Source organism: Ambystoma mexicanum, chromosome 3p (genome assembly GCF_040938575.1).
Source record: "Ambystoma mexicanum isolate Mex_15411 chromosome 3p, UKY_AmexF1_1, whole genome shotgun sequence".
Lineage (NCBI taxonomy): Eukaryota > Metazoa > Chordata > Amphibia > Caudata > Ambystomatidae > Ambystoma > Ambystoma mexicanum.
In genome coordinates this window covers 786,099,121-786,117,220 of record NC_090925.1, presented here as the reverse complement: position 1 = coordinate 786,117,220, position 18,100 = coordinate 786,099,121, and the positions used below count along the sequence as shown (strand labels likewise).

Here is an 18,100-nt window from a genome sequence, read left to right as displayed (position 1 = left end):
TGGAAGCAAGACGACACAGAGCACCAGAGGTTCGATCCACGGGTTTTGCGCTTAGAAACCTCTGAGTATTAAGCGCATTATAAATAACCTATCATCATCAAGTAAATTGTGTTTCAAAGCACCCACAGAGCAACAGGGAGAGAACATGGGAAAGGAAGCAAATATAACAATGAAAGATAAAGGCGAACCTACTAGGCCTTGGAGCATTCAGAACATGCAAGTGCAGAGAGAGAGAGAGAGAAAGAGAAGGGATGAGGAAGTGGGGGGGGGGGGGTAAGTGCTAGGTGTACCAAGAGGGAAGTGCTAGGGAGTAAGCAGCTGTTAAGTGACTTGGTGAGAGTGTTCAAATTGCCAATAAATAAGTGCAGGCCTGTGGTGGCATAGGCCAGTGATTGCCAATGCAAGTGCTGGGAGCGGGCGATGGCTGAAGGGGTTTGGGTGGGGAAGGCCAGGACCCAGGAGGACACATAAGGGCCCTGGTCTACAATCTCAGCAACTGTGGGGTTTAGCAAGGGAGGGAGAAAGGAAGGTCTTGAGGAGCTGTTGAAATTTGAGGAGATCCTGCTCAAGGCAAAGAGGAAGAGGAGGCTATTCCATAGGAGGGAGCCTGCCAAGGAAAGAGATTGGCCATCAGCTCGCTGTTTAGTGAAGCGCTTGGCACACAGAGAGTTGGTGTCGGAGGAACGTAAAGATCTTGAAAGAGAGTATTTAGTGAAAGCCCGTTGTAGACAGCGTGGTCCGCGGCCCCAGGCAGCCTTATGGATGATACAGAGGGATTTGAATCTGATCCTTTCAGCAACTGGGAGCCTGTGGAGACATTTTAGGACTGAAGAGATTCAGTGCCTGGGTTTGAGATCAAGGATTAGTCTCTCACCCCTATTCTGGATTAGCTGGAGGGGTCATAGAGAAGAAGACAGTAGATTAAGGAAAAGGCTATTACAGTATTCAAGCCTAGAGAGAGCCAGAGCTCTAGAGGCATTGAGCATCTGAGGGAAAGGGAGGAAAGGACACATTCCTTTGAGGAGGTGGAGTTGAAAGTAGGCCTTCTTGGCAAGGTCCTGAATGTGAGAGAGAAAGGAAAGAGAGGAGTCGAAGATGACTCCAAGGTTTCTGACTTCAGATGAAGGATAAGGGGGTGAGCCCATAGAAAATGGCCAGAACAACGGGAAGAAAGAGGGGCAGGAGTCCCAAATGGAAGGATCTCAGTCTTGCTGGCATTGAGTCAGAGATTATTGGAAGTAAACCAGAACTGGATAGCAGATAGGCAGTCAGGAATGATGGAGGAGGTAAGGAGAGGATCAGAGGGAAGTTTGAGGAAGAGTTGTGTGTCATCTTCATAACACTGGAAGTTGGGGGAGAAGGTGGAAATGAGGTGTGTACGTGGACCAAGAGAGGTGTTAAAGATCCAGGGAGAGAGGTTGGAGTCCCGGGGGACGCCACAAGTGGCGATAGAGGTGAGGGAGGAGTAAGAGCCCAGAATAACCTGGGACAGACACTTATTGAGAAAGGAGGTCAGCCAGTCCAGTGCCCGCTCTGAGATACCTAGGATATCATGGAGCCGTTTTATGAGGATGGAGTGGTTGACCGTATCAAATGCAGTGGAAAGATCAAGTCGAATGAGAACAGCTGCAGAGTTGAAATACAAGCAGTTCCTCACAGGTGTTCAGAAGAGCAGTTTCCGTGACTCTGGATGCTCAGAATAAAGATTGATGGTTGTGTAGGCAACCAACAAGTTCAGTGTGCTGGGTCAGTTGGGGGAAGACCAAGGGGTGATGGAGATGTCGAGGTAATTAACATGATTTAGTTTGATTGCAAACTTTACATTATACCTTATACAAGAAAAACAGAAATAAAGAGAAAGTTAATTTCCTTATTCATTTTCGCATAAAGAGCAGATATTAATTATAAGTTCATAGCATTTCTTCAGAAAGCTATTTCCCACTCGTTCTGTATCTTTTGGTTCATCCTCCTTATCTTACATTTTTCCAAATTCTTCTTCTTATCTTTATTTAGTGCTGGTGGCAATCATGATTGTGTGCCAGAATTGAAGTATTCTATATATCAGGGGATTGTTGATACCTAGCACTATGTGTGCCCATCGTTCATCACAATCCATTTGCCTGGCTTCTCATGGGAGCATGTGTGCGAATATTTGTCTTTTGTCTGTCACTGCCGGACATTCCATAATAAGGTGCAAGAGTGTCTCTATCTGATCTGGCTGTTTGCAGAATCTGCAAAAAGCTTCTCCCAGTGACAGTTGTTTCGTTGACATAAGATATTCACCTATTGGTAAAATGTTCAATCTTAATCTTAAGAACGTATCCCTCATGTGTCGATCTGGAAATAATGACAAGTATCATGGTAATTGGTTCAGCACTCTCACTTCAATCGATGCATTGGATTTTAATATTTACTTTGAGTGGCCGATTGAGTAGCATTTCGCTAGTTGCTTAAGAATTCCTCCAAAGAAGTTGAGAGGTGGTTGTGGGGAGAGAGGAGGAGAAATCAGCCCATTCTGAGAGGAACAGGGTAGTAGAGCCAGGTGGCCTGTAGATAGTGGCAATGGTCATAGAAGAGGTGGAAGAGATGACCAGCTTGGAAACAAGGCTCTCATAGGAATAGAATGGCTGGGTCGGTATGAGGGAGGAAGGGTCCCACTCAGGGAAGATCAGAGCAACCCCACTGCCAGCACAGTTAGGACGAGGCCTGGAGATGATCTTATAGCCATTAGGGAGAGGGAGTCAAAAGTAGTTGTTAGGTAGAAACCTGTGCAGTTCCCTCTGAGACCACTGCAAAAGATTTAAGACTACAGGTGTTTGGCAGTAAACCCACTTGGTAGCAGTCTGTACCACACAGATTCACTTGGTAGCTGTGGCTGAGCAGCCAGACTTCCCTCAAGAAAAGTTAGGCCGTATTTGGAGTATACAAGATAGGGCAATTTACACAGTAGAACAAGCAGACACGGATCAGAGCTTGGGTGTAAAGATATATAATTATTTATTTAAAAACACATCTATGGAAAACACACTGGCACTAATATGGCAAACAACTTCAATCACAGTTACTATAAGTATATATCAATCCCACAACAATATTTCAACAAGTCTAGGTTCAACGGCACCACTTATTTGCAGACAGAGGTGAATGCTTTAACCTAGATGGCACTCTAGTATTCGTTAGAAAGGGAGAGAAAAAGGCAGGGTATGAAACCAACTCAGTACCAACACTTTTACGAAACAAATGCACGGCGAGCAAGGCAGGGTCTACTGTAAATCACAAAGTTCAGAGGCCAGGCCCACTCGGAGAGAGGCAAGGCTGTATGTCCCAAAAGTATCACAGTGGAAATGCACTTCAAGTCTTTGTAGCAAAATGTCACAGAAAGGTTGGACCAGTTTTAGAACAAACGTTTAAGAAGGTCTGGAGGCGACTCAATGGGAAGGTAAGGATTTAAGACACCTCATGCTAACCGATTCAAGGGAAGCCAGGCGGACACAGTACCTTGAAAGTGAAGAGACTGCTCCGGCGGGGGTAGTTGTTCCTGGTGGTGGATGCAAGTCGGGGCTTTACCAGAAGATGAGAGGATCTCGTCGTCGAGGAAAGTTGAAGATCGTTGCACCACCAGGGAAGAGACCAGCCGCAGAGTGCTCAATCACAAGGCACCACCTTTTGGTCGCGGTACAGTGGTTAGTGGCTATCCGGTTGCCGGGGTGCTCAGCACGGGCAATTCGACCACTAGACGTCCTGGAAGCGAAGAAAAAGCAAGGGACTGGTTGTTCCCACCAGTCAGGGGAAGAAGACTCTCCAGCAGGGAGATCTCCTCTGTCGTTGGGAAGTGGTGAGTCGGTTCAGCAGGGCTCCACCGGAGGTGTCGTCGTTGCAGGTGGGCTCAGCTTTACCCTCGTCGGATTCTTAGGTCCTGTGGCGACTTCTGAAGTTCCAGTCCCAAAAGCCCTGCTTTTATGCAGAAAACCCCCATTCATTCAGCCTAGCTGCCAATCAAACATGCTAAGTGCTGAGCGGGGCGGCTCACCACTCGGGCCAATCACACAAGAGTGCGACTTGAGTTGGCAAGGCAACTCAGTCCAGGGTGCCTAAACCCCCTCCCACACCCCCTGTGGTACCCAGACAGAATGGCACCACTCTGGAGGGCTTCTGTGCAGAAGCCCGCCAAAGGTGGAACAAAGGGCTCAACCTTTGGTTCGGAGTTACAGAGGCGAACACATACGCCATTTTAAAAACCGAGTTCTGGCAGAAAATACCAACCGGTGGATTTATTTAAGACAAATAAACCGGCGGTATGTTAGAGACTAATGTGAAAAAGTATTAGCCTCCAACAATGGGAAGATTCCATAGGAATATATTTGCGGTCGAATATAAAAAGTAGTATCCACTGTCACCAGCCAAAACTCGATGAGGGGGACGGGACAGTGCCCCCTCGAACAACAGACCCAGGGGTAATCGAATTACCCCTACCAGTACGTCCACAATAGGATGGTTTGTACTAGTTCTGTTAGTAAATTTAGGTCTAGTAAAGCCAATGGTGACTTTACATGCCCTGGGAGACAGTAGGCAGTCCCAGGGTATGGAGTCTATGGTGGGGATCCTCTAGGACACCCCAGTGTTACGGCACGGAGGGTGCGGTGTAACACACATAGCAAAACACATGAGGCCCTATGGAGTAAAAGACCCCATAGCCCATAGAACACATTGACATTCAAAGAAATCAACCACATTCATGTCCAAGAGTGGGAGGAAAAGAGTCTCACTCTTGGCAGGATGAAAAAAACAAACTCCAGAAATCCAGCAAAGCTGCTGGGGGACTCACTAGGTTAGGAAATTCAGCCTAAACAGATAATTCTCCCTAACAGTAGTGACTGAGCTTGCATTGAACCAAGTATTTGAAAGAGCAAGGGTATCGAGAACCAGGTCTTCAAGGAGGAGGCAGATGTCGGCAGAGTGTTTGATGGCAGAAAGAGCATTAAGCTTGGCTAGATATGATAGGTTATTTTCATATTTATAAAAGGCTTAATACCCAGAGGTTTCTAAGCGCGGACCCGGGGATCGAACCTGTGGTGCTCTGTGTCGTCCTGCTTCCAAGGTGAGCATGTTGCCCTTGGGCTATCCTCCCGAGACAGAAGTCACCACCTTTGAAGTTTTTCCAAGGTGGGGTGCAGGGGCGTGGGGCACCGGTCGGCGAGGGGGCACAGAGAGAGTGGAAAAGGGAGTAGCAGGTGTGGGAAGGAAGTTAATGAGGAATGGCAGACGCCGGTCAAAGAGGAGGGTGGGTTGAGGACCCTGACCATGGATAGTGCCAGTGTGATAGACATGTATGATACACCTGGACGATGCAAAGCCCGCCAAGAGTACTTCCCATCTAGTGCCACCATTAATGGGTGAAGATGTGAGAGGGGAGAGAGTAGAGATGAGATGAAGAATCCATAGATCTGGAGAGGGGACAGAAAAGAAGATATCAGTGAAGCTGTATCTGGAAGTTGCACTGACATAGGTAGGCCCTGGTTAGTGGTCAGGATGTCTTTTTTAAGCTTTTTTCTTGCAGACTTTGTGAGAGAAGGAGGATAGGTTATAGTATAGCAGTTAGAAAAGATAGGGGGGATCGAAAGTGCCATAGTGGCAGTGGAGGATATGAGGAAGAAAGAGGAGCGGCTGCACAGTACAGTACGAGCACAAACTCACCAGGCGGCCGAGTAGCCAAGGGAAGCAAGAAAACAGATGCAAGGGGAATACCTTAGTACTGCAGATGGGTGCAGGATGTAAAAATATACCAGGATTTGAATATGCACAAGAGACGCAAAATGCAATGCAATGCAAAGGGGTGCAGAGATGTTAAAAAACACACCAGGATTTGAATATGCACAATGGACACAAAATGCAATGCAAAAGGGCGCAGAGATGTTAAAAAAACACACCAGGATTCTAAGGTTTGCAAACCCAGAGCAGAATGTGATTTTTTTATTTTCAAATTTCTTTATTGGCATTTATATAAGAGACAGTTGCATCGTAACATTGTGCGATCACATTGGTATAAGTCAGGATTAATCAAGATAGGCCAAATAGAAATTAACAATTAAACAGAAACAACAAAACGTAAACAACATTAACAAGTCTCCGTATGGTCAGTGGCGTAAGCAACGTAGGAAGATCAGGCAACAAATAAGTTCAAGTTATGGACTGCGCAAATGTTCTGTGTCAGATAGCATGTTTCGATAGTGGCAAGTTACTCAAGGGGGTTTATCGTCATTGGGGGGGTTAAGTAAGGCCCAGGTGAGAGTTTTCCAGGCAGAAAGTGCCAAGCTCGTGTCTTCGGGGGATGTGGTAACCCCATCCTCCCAAGCAGAGGTTTCTGCCCCTATCCAGCGCTCCAGTTCGTTACGCCATACCTGGTATCGTGGGCCTCCAGGTCGCTTCCAGGCCATAGCAATGGTCCTTTTGACCAGAATGCATACTAGGTCCATGAGCTTAACTGAGTGTTTGAACTTGGCCAGTCTGGGATACGTTCCGAGAAGGCACTCCTTTGGGGTCCACTCATATCTGGTCATGCCTGCCTCGCTACAGAGGAGTTCCACCTTCGCCCAGAGTTGCCGGACCTGGACACATCCCCAGAACATGTGTAAAAGATTTGCTTCATCTCTGCCGCACCAAGGGCAGTTATGTTGGGGTAGCCCATATATTTTGGCTATTCTAAGTGGTGTCAGGTACGAGCGATATAACATATTAAGCTGAATCAATTTAAATCTAGAGTTTCTAGATACCACGTTGGGAAACGCTAGTGCTCTGCCCCATTCTGCTTCAGACAATTCATGCCCCAAGTCTCCTTCCCATTTGAGTTTGAGATCCTGACTGCGGGAATTGGGCCTATCGATTAGGTGGCTGTATATACGGGACACAGGCCTCCATCCATCTCCCAAACTATATAGGAGTGTTATGAAGGGGTCAGTTTCAGGTTCTTCTGGCCACGCGTCCCATTTGGTCCGAGCTAATTTACGGATCTTTAAGTACCAAAGGAATTGGCCAGCCGGGACGCCATCTACTGACTGCAAGGAGGAGAAATCCCGGAAGGAGCCCTCGTTATATAGATCCCCCCAAGTGTACACTCCCAGCCTTTCCCAGTATCTAATGGAAGCAAGGTCTACAGAGTTCTGACACAGGTCGGCCAGGAGCGGTGTGTCCGGAGTATATCTATGTTTCAAGTGGAGAAGAATTTTAACCCTTTGCCATATCTGACGACCCAGGGTAGCTAAATATGGGATCCCATCCACAAGACATTGAGGGGCCCAGATGAGTTCGTTTAGCCGGATCGGAGCAATTGGGCGTTGTAAAAGCGCTGTTTCGGGGGTGTCATCATCAGCTAGCCATTTAGCCACGAAGCTTAGTTGGGCAGCCAGGTAGTATCGCTCCAGATCAGGGAGCCGAATGCCTCCCTGCTCATAGGGTAGGGTCAGCGTGGATAATGCAAATTTGTGCCTACTAATTCCCCACAGGAAGTCTTTAAGTATCTTCCCCAAAAGGCGAAAGAAGGGTGTCCTAATATAATAAAAAATGTTTTGGAAACCATAAAGAAATCTGGGGAGAACAATCATCTTGATGATGGAAGCCCTGCCCATCATGGATAGGGGGAGGCGAGCCCAAAACTTAATCGACCTGCGCAAGGGAGGCAGCGCCGCTGCCGTGTTGTTGAAGTGCATAAGTTCAGGCGTGTGATAAATATTAATGCCCAGATAGCGGAACGTGATGGGGCGCCAACTTATACCCAGCAAGGGGAGGTCATCGACGTGTGTGTTTTGGAGGGCACCTAACGGAAACAGACAAGACTTATGTCTGCTGAAGTGTATGCCTGATACCTTGGCAAAGTTGCCGAGGACCTCCAGCATGGTCGGGACATTCAACTGCGGGTCCCTCACATAAAGGAGGACATCATCTGCATACAGGGAAATTATGTGGTCCACCCCGTCTAGCCTTATACCAGCATCGAAGAACTGTTTCCTAAAAAAAATGGCGATGGGTTCGAGCCCAAGTATATATAACATAGGGGAGAGCGGGCAGCCCTGCCTCGTGCCCCTTTGTATGTCCCATGCCGTGGAGATGAGCCGGCCAGATTTTACTCGTGCTCGTGGTTTAGTGTAGAGAACTGTGATCCATCTAACGAATCGTTCTCCAAAGCCGAACTCCCGAAGCACCGCAATTAGCCATTCCCAGAAAATAGAATCGAACGCCTTGATGGCGTCCAAAGAGAGCAAGGCATAAGATTCCCCTACATGAGTGGAATGTGATAATACATGTTGTAGCCTACGAAGGTTGGCAGTGGTGTTGCGGCCCGGCACAAAGCCGCTCTGGTCGGGGTGCACCACTCCTCCGATCACCCTGGACAGCCGCTTAGCCAGAATGGTTGTAAGAATTTTGACATCATAATTGAGCATCGCGAGAGGGCGATAGGAGTCACAGTCATCTGCAGGTTTACCTGGCTTGAGGAGCGGAACCACCAAAGTCTCACGCATGCTCCCAGGCAGGATACCCGTCTCGTAGGCCTCTAGGAACACCTCGTGCAGCAGCGGAGTCAATTCCGGCTCGTAGGTTTTGTAAAATTCGGCAGGTAGCCCATCACTGCCCGGGGCCTTACAAGTGGCCAGAGACTTGATGGCATCGGTTATGTCATCTATGGTGATATCAGCATCCAAAGCCTCCTTATGTGACGGCGGGAGTAGGGGCAGGCCAATTTCATCCAAGGTGTTTGAAATTTCCTCAGGGGGCACCACGTCATTATGGGAGTATAGTTGGGCATAAAACTGCCCGAAAGTGTCGTTAATCCCATGTTGGGTCCGATGTAATGTGCCATCAGCATCTCTTAAGGCTGTAGTCGGATGTTTAGGGTGTTCTTTCCTACACAGCCAGGCGAGCAGTCTACCAGGTTTATCAGCGTGGGCGTGTGCTTTATTGGTTCTGGTGATATAATCAAATTTGGCCAGTCTGTCCCAAGCTTCCTTGCAGGTGGCCCTTGTACTGGCAAGCCTGTCTTCCTGCGGTTGGGGGTCCAGGGTGTTGGATTCTAGCTGTTCTATTTCAGTTTCTAGTAATTCTAGTTCAGATCTTAGGCGTTTTCTCATTCCTCCAGCCTTTGCTATGACCTCTCCCCTTACAACCACTTTGAGAGCATCCCAGACTGTGCTTAGGTGGTCAACACTGTCTTTATTCTCACGAATGTAGTCCTCTAGGGATTCCCTGAGATCTTCCCTGAACTCCGAATCTTTAAGTGCCTCGGTGGGCATCCTCCATGTAGGTATAGGAGGTCTGGGGCCCGTAATGTTCCATTCAATTACCAGGGGGGAGTGATCAGAGATGGTACGGCCCAAATAATTGGAAGAAGCAATCTGGGGAAAGCTTTCTCTGCCAGTAAAGAGGTAGTCAATTCTGGTGTAAAGATTATGTGGCGAGGAGTAGAAGGAATAGCCTCGATCCCCTGGGTGTTGCTCCCGCCAGATGTCTACCAGGTCTAGGCGGTTCAGCATGACATTCATGGCGGTGGTAGCGGTCGACGGGCCCCCCAAGGGAGGAGCAGATCTGTCAAGCACTGAGTCACTGACGCAATTAAAATCGCCTCCCCAGATAAAGAATGTGTCTCTATACAGTGTAATCTTTATGTACAACATAGCAAGGTGCGCGGGGATATTGTTGTTGGGGAGGTATGAATTGACAATGCATACCTCAGTTTGTTCGATGTGGCCCCAGAGTATCACGTACCTTCCTTCCGGGTCCTGTTCGGCTTTTTTGAGCTGGAAGGGGATGTGAGGGCTGATCCAAGTGAACACCCCTCTTGCGAATTTAGAATAGGCGGACCCGAACCCCTGTCCACCCCAGTATGATTGGAGCGTCGCAGTGGATTCCTTGGTTAAGTGGGTTTCTTGTAATAGGGCCATCCCTATCTTCTTCCTGTGTAGAAAGGATTTAACTCTGTTGCGGCGTAAGTAGGTACCCAAACCTCTCACATTCCAAGTGGCGATCTTAAGGCGTGTAGACATGATGGTGGCAGAGGAGTTGGAGCGCTGAACTCATGGTGGTCTCAACCGTCTTCAAGCCAGCTTCGTGTGCTGAACAAATGCCCCCTGGGTCGGCCGTCAGCAATGCGCATTGTAATCTTCCTGTTGCCCATGATTGTTGTGTTGATATAGTAAACGGAGACTTATGAACAAATTTAACTTCCACTCGAACAGGTGGATCGAATATGAAAGATAACTGTGTGTTGCCCCCAGCAGTCGTTCTGGGAGGACAACGCTCGGGGGCTTCCGCTACCCATAGGCCGATCCGGGCCGTGAGGTGCGGATGTGGTGTTGGCCATAGGCCAGCCATGCTTGGGGTGGGGTGGGTTGTGACAATGTCCGTGGGTAGTCCTTATTGCTCCTTTCCTTGAAAGAACTAATTGATCATTACAGCAAAGAGATCTGTTCGTGATCAGCCGTTGGGCGTCAGGGCGTGATCCTCTCCCTCAGCCAAATTATTGTGCTCCATCCACATAGTGGCTGCTGCCGGAGTCTCCATGAAGACAGCTTTGCCTTTGTATAGTATCTTAAGGCGCGAGGGGTACAGGAGCATGTATTTGAGATCCAGCTTCCGCAGTTGGGCTTTGACAGGTATAAATGAGTTCCTGGCACGCTGCACTTGTGGGGTATAATCTGGGTAGATAACGATCTTGGAGTCATTGCGTCTGATCTCGCCTCCGTCCCTCGAGAATTTGAGGATCGTCTCTCTATCGCGAAAGTTTAAAATCTTGGCTATCATCGGGCGTGGGTGTGATCCCGGTGGGGGTCGTTTTTGTAGGGAGCGGTGGGCTCTCTCGACGGAGAATCCCTGTGTAAGCTTGCCAGCTCCCACCTCTTGTATTAATAGGGATTCAATGAATTCCGTGGGGTCGGTACCTTCCATCCCTTCCGGAACGCCAAGGACTCGGATGTTACTGCGGCGGGCCCTTCCCTCTGCTTCCTCAGACCTCGCCTCGAGATGAGCCACTTGTTTCTCAAGTGCGATAACTTTGTGCTTTAAGTCCTTGGCGGTGTCTGTGGTGTCCTGCAGTTTTATTTCCACCGTGTTTATTCTTTCCGCTAGGTTGCGGGCATCTTGGCGGATGAGCTGCATGTCTACCTTAAGTTCATCTATCCTGGTCTCCATGCACGTTTGGAGTGTAGCAATGGCCTGCAGCACTTGGGCGTTGCTGGGGTCGTCAACTGTTGCAGGGGGTTCCGTCTGTGTGGGGATCTCATATTGGCTGGACTGTTTAGGTTTAGCCCCTGAGAACGAGTCCATGATTGTTGCACCCCTGTTTTTGTTTCGTGAGGTAGACATTAGTCCCTCTTAATGTTGTGGAGGCAGATACGAGCCCTTAGACAGTGAGTAACAAGGCGAGCGTTATGCAGTGATGCACAGTGTTAGTCCGTGATGGCACCGGGGAACACAGGGGGGGTGCAATTAAGTATACGCTCCTGCGCAGGGTATTCTCCCGGTTGGGCAATGGAGTGCTCTGCGATCTCTCAGCACGCTGGGCCGCTGTCCTGTAACCCTGCTAGGCCCTGCTGTCTGCGGCACGGGCGAGTTCCTGCTCCCCGGTGTTGGGTTAGGGTCTGCAAGTCTTCCGGTTCATCTGAGCGTGGACCGTTCCCTCTTCAACCGCGCGGTTGCCTGTTCAGGGAGGGAGGAGGGCCCCGTGCAGTACGCTGTAACGACAGCGGCAAGGGTCCGCTTACTCTGCTCCCTCTCTGGCCCACGGAGCCCTACCGCACTCGCGGCTGGCAGTTCACCGACGGGTCTCCCTCGAAATGGCAGCGGTCCGCTTACCCCCTGTGTCTCCTCTGCAGCGGTCCCAGGGCCTCGGATGTAGTTCCGTTCGCTCCCCTGGGTAATGCGGAGGCTCTCCTGTGCGCTCAGGGGCTTCTGGGGGGGAGGGAGATCTAAGGGCGGCCGGTCCTGCGCCTGGTTTCCACTGGGGTCTTTCCGCTCTACTCACAGGGACTCCTTCGACGCGACCTTCTCCCCGCTGCCTCGCTGCCGGCTTAAACTGCTCTTCCGTCAGGCCTCGGCGCCGTCCGCCATCTTGTTTCTCCCGGGGGTATCAGTTCGGATGCTGCGTTTTCAGGGACGCCGGCTCCGTTTCTCTTCGTTCCTGCGCCGAGCAGGGCCAGAATCGCTTCCCCCACCCGAGTATGGGCTTGGAACTTGTTCAGGTCAAAATTTTCGATCGAATTAAGGATCTAGGCCAGGATCGAGACGGGAGCTCCTCACAGACACGTCTTTACACCATCGGCGCTGGCCACGCCCCCCAGAGCAGAATGTGATAGCACTTCTGAGTGTGCCTTTACAATAGTCATGCACACAGGCTAGTGCATAAAAAAGCAGGATCATTGAGCCACGACGTTCAGCCTTGTTACAAGTTTGGCGGTGCAATGAAAAGGTGGCAGTAATTTTGTTGCTGCACATATGACATTAACAGAATTACTGCAAAATGACCACACTGCAGAATGCTAGGGTTGTCCTTGAAGTGGAGGATTCATCCTAAGCAAGATGCTGGAGGTGAATCCTCCACTTCCAAGCCAAAAATCTGTGCATTTAAATCAAGCAGAAATACCTCCTGCTGTGAATTCGCCAAATCCCCACAAATGAGGAATGACACTGCTTTTGGGCCACTTATCATCCCGCAGTAAATTCCCAGTACCGAGGGGCAATAATTGTAATCGAGTTTGGTGGTCATTTTGCAGAAACTGAGCAGTTACTGCCAAACCCATGATGAGGACCAATGCATAGGATGGATCTGCTTTTCTTGCCTTTTTTAAAATACATTGGGCCTCATTACGAGTTTGGGGGTAGCCATGCTGTTTGTAGCGGCATGGCTACCCCCAAACCGGGTCCCGTGTCCGGGTCCCGCAAAAGGGGACTTACTGGGCCATTCCGACCTTGGAGGGTCCGGTAAGTCCCAATCGCGGGACCCGGACACGGTACATCCCCATTCCCACTCGGCTCAACGGGAATGGGGAGGATGCTAACAATGGGCCTGTTAATGACACGCCTGTTGTTAGCATCCTGGTCTGCTAGCGGGTCCTGCTCTGCATGTCTGGTCTGGCCAGACGTCCAGAGCGGGACCCGCTGCAGACCTCGTGATGTGGCTGCCCCGAATAAATGGTGCTGGTCCCTTACTGGCACCGTTCATTCCGCGACCGCACTCGTTGTAATGAGGCCCATTGTATATATAGCCTTCATATAATGAACACGCAGATGTATTGCATCCTCTTTCTCCAGTGTGACACAATGGAATTCAGCCAAATATGGAGGAAACAAACCTCATTGCAGGAGAAGGTGAGCGTATTTATGCGGCTTTGCATACATATTCCTAGTCCTAAGGAAGTCTATCCGAGAGCTCATCTCAGCCTTGCCTCAAGATGGCTGGCAATAATTGCAAATTGGTGAGGCATCCTTTTACCTACACTTTTGCCTAAACTGTCTGCTCAGTCAACCATTCAGGGTGAGAATCTTTTCTCAACGAAATGGGCAAGTTCCATCAGTAAAGGACGAATGTCGATTTTGTCGCAAACAGGGTGAAACGCTGAAACATTTACTTACGGACTGTGTTGTTTTACTACACACTAGAATACGCTATTTTAGGAAACACTTTAGTCATGTTGAAATTTTGTCACAAGGCAAACTGTGGTTAAGATTATTTCACACAGAAAGCAAGGCGGTAAGCTATTCAGTTGTACATTTTTTAAACATTTTGAATTTGAAATCAGAGACAGGGTCTGTGATTAAGGGAAATGATCAACCAAATGTAATAGGTTAGCGCTCTTTTCTTCTTGTTTCTTATTAGTAATGTTTATGAATGACAGTTTATTGAATTGAAACTAATTTCTTGTTTTAATTGATTTAGAACATTTCTATGGGAAACGTATGTAACTTGTGAATATTAACTTTATTATAGTATACAATTATTATTTTTTTGAAGATGTATGATGTGTATTCCAGAAAATATTGAAAAGTTGATATTGAATCAGCTGTATCAATAAAAAATAAAAAAATTAAAATTGGCAAGTTCGGACCAGTGAACGGGTGCGCGAGAGGGAGCATTGGGTTGGAATGGTGTTACGTTGTTTCTCTTTCATGTTTATGAACAGCTGTTAGTCTGTTCTATCTTAAATGGCATACCCCAAATTCCATACTACTGGTATTGCACGCCACAGAAATACAATGGCTAACTTAAAGCCCTGAATTCTCCAAATGGCCACCTGTTCGCAAAGAAAACACTGCAGATCAGGAAGGCTAGTGAGGGAATGGCTCTAGTGTCCAGATAACTTGTAGAGAACCCTTGCCCGCCTCCTCTCCCCCGTCCTCTCTCCTCCCCCTCTGACCTCAAATTAGTAACATATACTACTTAAAGGCAATGAGGACACCAGATCACTCCCCCTTCCCTTCCCCTCCCCCCCTGTACCTCAAATCCTACACCGTTACTCCCTTCACCTTCCCCCCTCTCCCCCTTGTAAATAGTTCTTATTGTTCTAATGACCTGTTCTTGTTTTTAAATATGGTTCTCTCACTTTTGTATCTGTTGTTATATTGTAAAGCGCTTTGGCTTAAAGCGCTATATAAATTCAATAAAAATAAACATAGAGAAGACCATGCCCAGTGCATTGGGGGGCGGTATTCCAAGGCACCAACACATTCCCAGTCATGCTTTCTGCTGGACTCCAGCGCATCCAAGCAACCATGTTGTTCAGGACATATTTTTAACCTATTTTCTTGCTTGCAGTAAGGTTATTTATATAGCCTGACTTCTCTTTCACTTCTCCATTTTTACTCTCCCCAACTCTCTTTTCCCTCACTTCCACCGAATCTAATCTACCCAACTCTTTTCCTCTTAGTTTATTGCGTTTGCAAGTACCTTTATGTCATACGACTGCAAAACCAACCTAACTACGTATGGTATCAGTTGTACATATTCCTGATAGTCGTGGGTGGTAGTGTTGGTGTGCGTAGATCCTCCATCCTGTGCGTTCCTGTGACTAAGGTGTCCAGCCCTTCAACCTATCTCTCTAACGTTCCTCCCCCTTTCCGGAACCTTTTGGAAGGAGCTACTGGCACCGGGTATGTCTATAAAGAAGAACCTGGAGAGTTGCATGCTAGCACATGCCCCTTTGTTTAGTTGGCAAGAAGGGGGTGCTTCATGACCATCCTGCGTAGTTATTTTTGTTGCCTTTTGTGATTTGCGCACCTGGTAGAGCTCTGAAGTCCATCTTCAGTTTCAATGTATTTCTCATGCTACATGGTGCCCAGTTTGTGCCGTTGCTAAATTGGCTGTTAGCCCTGATGGCATTGGTACGTTTCAGGTTCCTGTGCACGCATACAATAATGCGGCATACTCAAGAAGGATTATTTATTGTTCACAAAATCACCCCACCATTGCAGAAAATTTGAGTAGTGGCACCTCAGAGGAACCAGTGAAAATCGTTTTCAAGATGGCACACTGTCATGCAGCAATCTATGCTTTCCATAAAGTCTCTGTCTGATGGTACCAACCATTTTGAACTCTTTTCTATTTTTGTGACTACAGGCACACAGGCAAAGACATGTCGGCAGCAGAACCAGATGGTGGTTTTGTGGTGATCACGGAGGTCAGCCCAAAACCTAACGAAGAAGAACATTCCAACACTGGCCATGGTGCCAAGGCCTATCCTGCAAACAAGAAACCACTGCAAAAGTTTTACAAAGGACAGCCCAAAGCACTGGGTGTAAGTGAAATGCTTAATGTGTCAGTAAATGTAATAGGAATGGATAATAGCAGGCCTTGGAAAATCTAATCGACCGCTTGCATATTCGAGGAGTTTTTATCAATGCAGAGTTCCATTTTCATGGTACTCGACCTTGCTGGAGAGTACAATGAAATTCTGGGATGGTGAAAAATGTTATTACACATTTACTGCAAATGAATTTTGTTTTCACCAAATGTCACATATGTTTTACTGTGTGTGGCAGGCTTGTGGGTGGCAGCAGTGCACCAAACATGTAGTGGGCATATGGTGACATGCACCCTTTTACAAAAAGCGCTGGTAACATTTTTGTCACCAGTCAGCATGGATCGAGTGCATTTCTCGTAGGTCGAGTAGGTAAACTAAGTTACTTGACTTGCAGGTCTAACAGGATTTTAAAGAATTTTCATGGCCTGTAATCGTCTTCCAGTGCTTCAACCATGAAAGTGGTCATGGCTCATTCAAATCTGGACAGCAGGTCCCTGGACCTTGTATCGATATATGGAGGTTATAACGCGCAAACCTAGCTGTGAAGCAACTGAGCGTTGAACATTGGGGACGTACGCAGGCGTTACAAGTAAAGGGCTGGATAGGCGCTTGGATGGATGAAGGGAGCAGCCGAGGACGCTGAGCTCCAGAAGGGGGGACTTAGGTTAGAGGGCAGCGATTGCATATTGCTGATCGGTCCACTGTACCCTAATTCTCCCATTCCCCTCCTCCCACTATCCATCCCAAGCTGCAGTTCCCATCACTGTTCCTGTGACAGATGAAGGATTTCAATTTGAATTTGAATTTATTCATCATTATTATTGTCCACATGTTGCCCAAACAAAAGTAATAGTACTACATCCGGGGTCTTAAAGCGCCTGTGAGACTCGAAGCAAGCATGAAAACTATGGAAAGAAATCTGGCAGTAGTGTGAGGAGGAAGCGACGGTAATAGCATGATGCATTATTTTTCATGAAACCTAAACGTTTTATTTTGTGGTGCATTTGTAATAACAAACTTTTAATATGTTGGAAAAAACGAAAAAATATATAAATGCTCCTAAAAGGGTAATTTATAGGTTTCTCCAGTTATTTCTTCAAACACAAAGTAAACTGTGAATTTTAAATCACTGCTGGCAAATATAGTGTTGAAAATGGATTCTGAAGACAATTGTTTCATGGAGAGCAAATGGTGCTCTTTACTGCGTCACTAATGTACAACCCTTCAGAGATGCCCAGAACATGACTCATTCATACTCCCCCCGAAAGCATGACTATGTTACATGTATTCGTTATCAAAATGAAGTTGCCCCCAGTTCACCATGATGTTACCAGTAACACCCGCTCCCTCGCCCCCGGCACAATATTTCTCCCACTCTTCCTAATTTGTACATGAAATGCATTTTATTTATTGCCATTTAGAAAGCTGTTCGGGTGTTCATCTCATTAAGTTCCAAAATTGATGCACACTCCGCCACAGAAATGCCTTGCTGGTTTAAACATGGATGACCTAGACATGTATGCACTGTGCCTGATTGACCAGCATGGCGGTGCTGCAGAACAAAATGGTGCCGGTACATTGAGGTCAAAGTTTAATGTCACACAAAACAGCAGCTCTGGGGACTCCAATTGTAGGAGACGTACACTAACTGTACCTTTAATAATTGACTTCCTGCTACTGTAAGCTGATTGTTGGCTGTTGCACTGTTTTCCAAGAGCCCATATCCTCCTACCTGCTTGCTGAAGTAGGCAGCCAATCAACTCTGGCTGCCCTACTCCTCCTAGGCTGGTACTCAAACGTGAATAGACTCGAATCCCTAGAAATATAAATAATCACTGAGCTGTCCCCACCTGCCAAGAATATCAGCGCCCCAGCTGTAGACAGACCAAAGAAAGGAAAGTTGACAAAATGCTACACTTTGACCAGTGAGGAAAGTTTGTATCTTGCACTGGACTTTTTGCGACGTCTGCCTCTGGCCCCTGCTGCACCACAGGGCTTTTGCTATATCCTGCCCTTGTGCTCTTGTTGCTTACCAAGCTTCTGCTGCTGCCTGCCCCCATGCTCCTGCTCCCAGTTCCTCCTGCCCCCTGGGTGCCGCTGAAGCAGGTCTCTAGACTCCTGCCGCCTGCTCGGTGCCTGCCCATGTGCACCTTCTGTAGCTTGCCCCTGCCCCTGCCTCTTGCTGAAGCATGCCTCTGTTTCTCAGATTTCATTCCTCTGTTCCTCTCCACAGCCCCTGCTGACACCCTCCCATCCGTGGCACTGCCCCAAGCCTCTTCCATGCTCCTGTAGCCCTGCCTCTGGATATCTGAAGTCTCTGG

The 18,100-nt window shown here is 47.9% G+C and overlaps 1 protein-coding gene across 1 annotated transcript in view; it reads left to right on the top strand.

The window, feature by feature from the left end:
* The window catches only part of LOC138580875 (membrane-spanning 4-domains subfamily A member 4D-like), a 702,190-nt gene that overhangs the window by 174,574 nt on the left and 509,516 nt on the right, over positions 1-18,100 (top strand). Inside the window, exon 2 of the mRNA XM_069651765.1 lies at positions 15,596-15,773. Within this exon, the coding sequence (XP_069507866.1) occupies positions 15,612-15,773 (162 nt within the window). The 5' untranslated portion in view covers positions 15,596-15,611. The remainder of the gene's footprint in view (positions 1-15,595; positions 15,774-18,100) is intronic.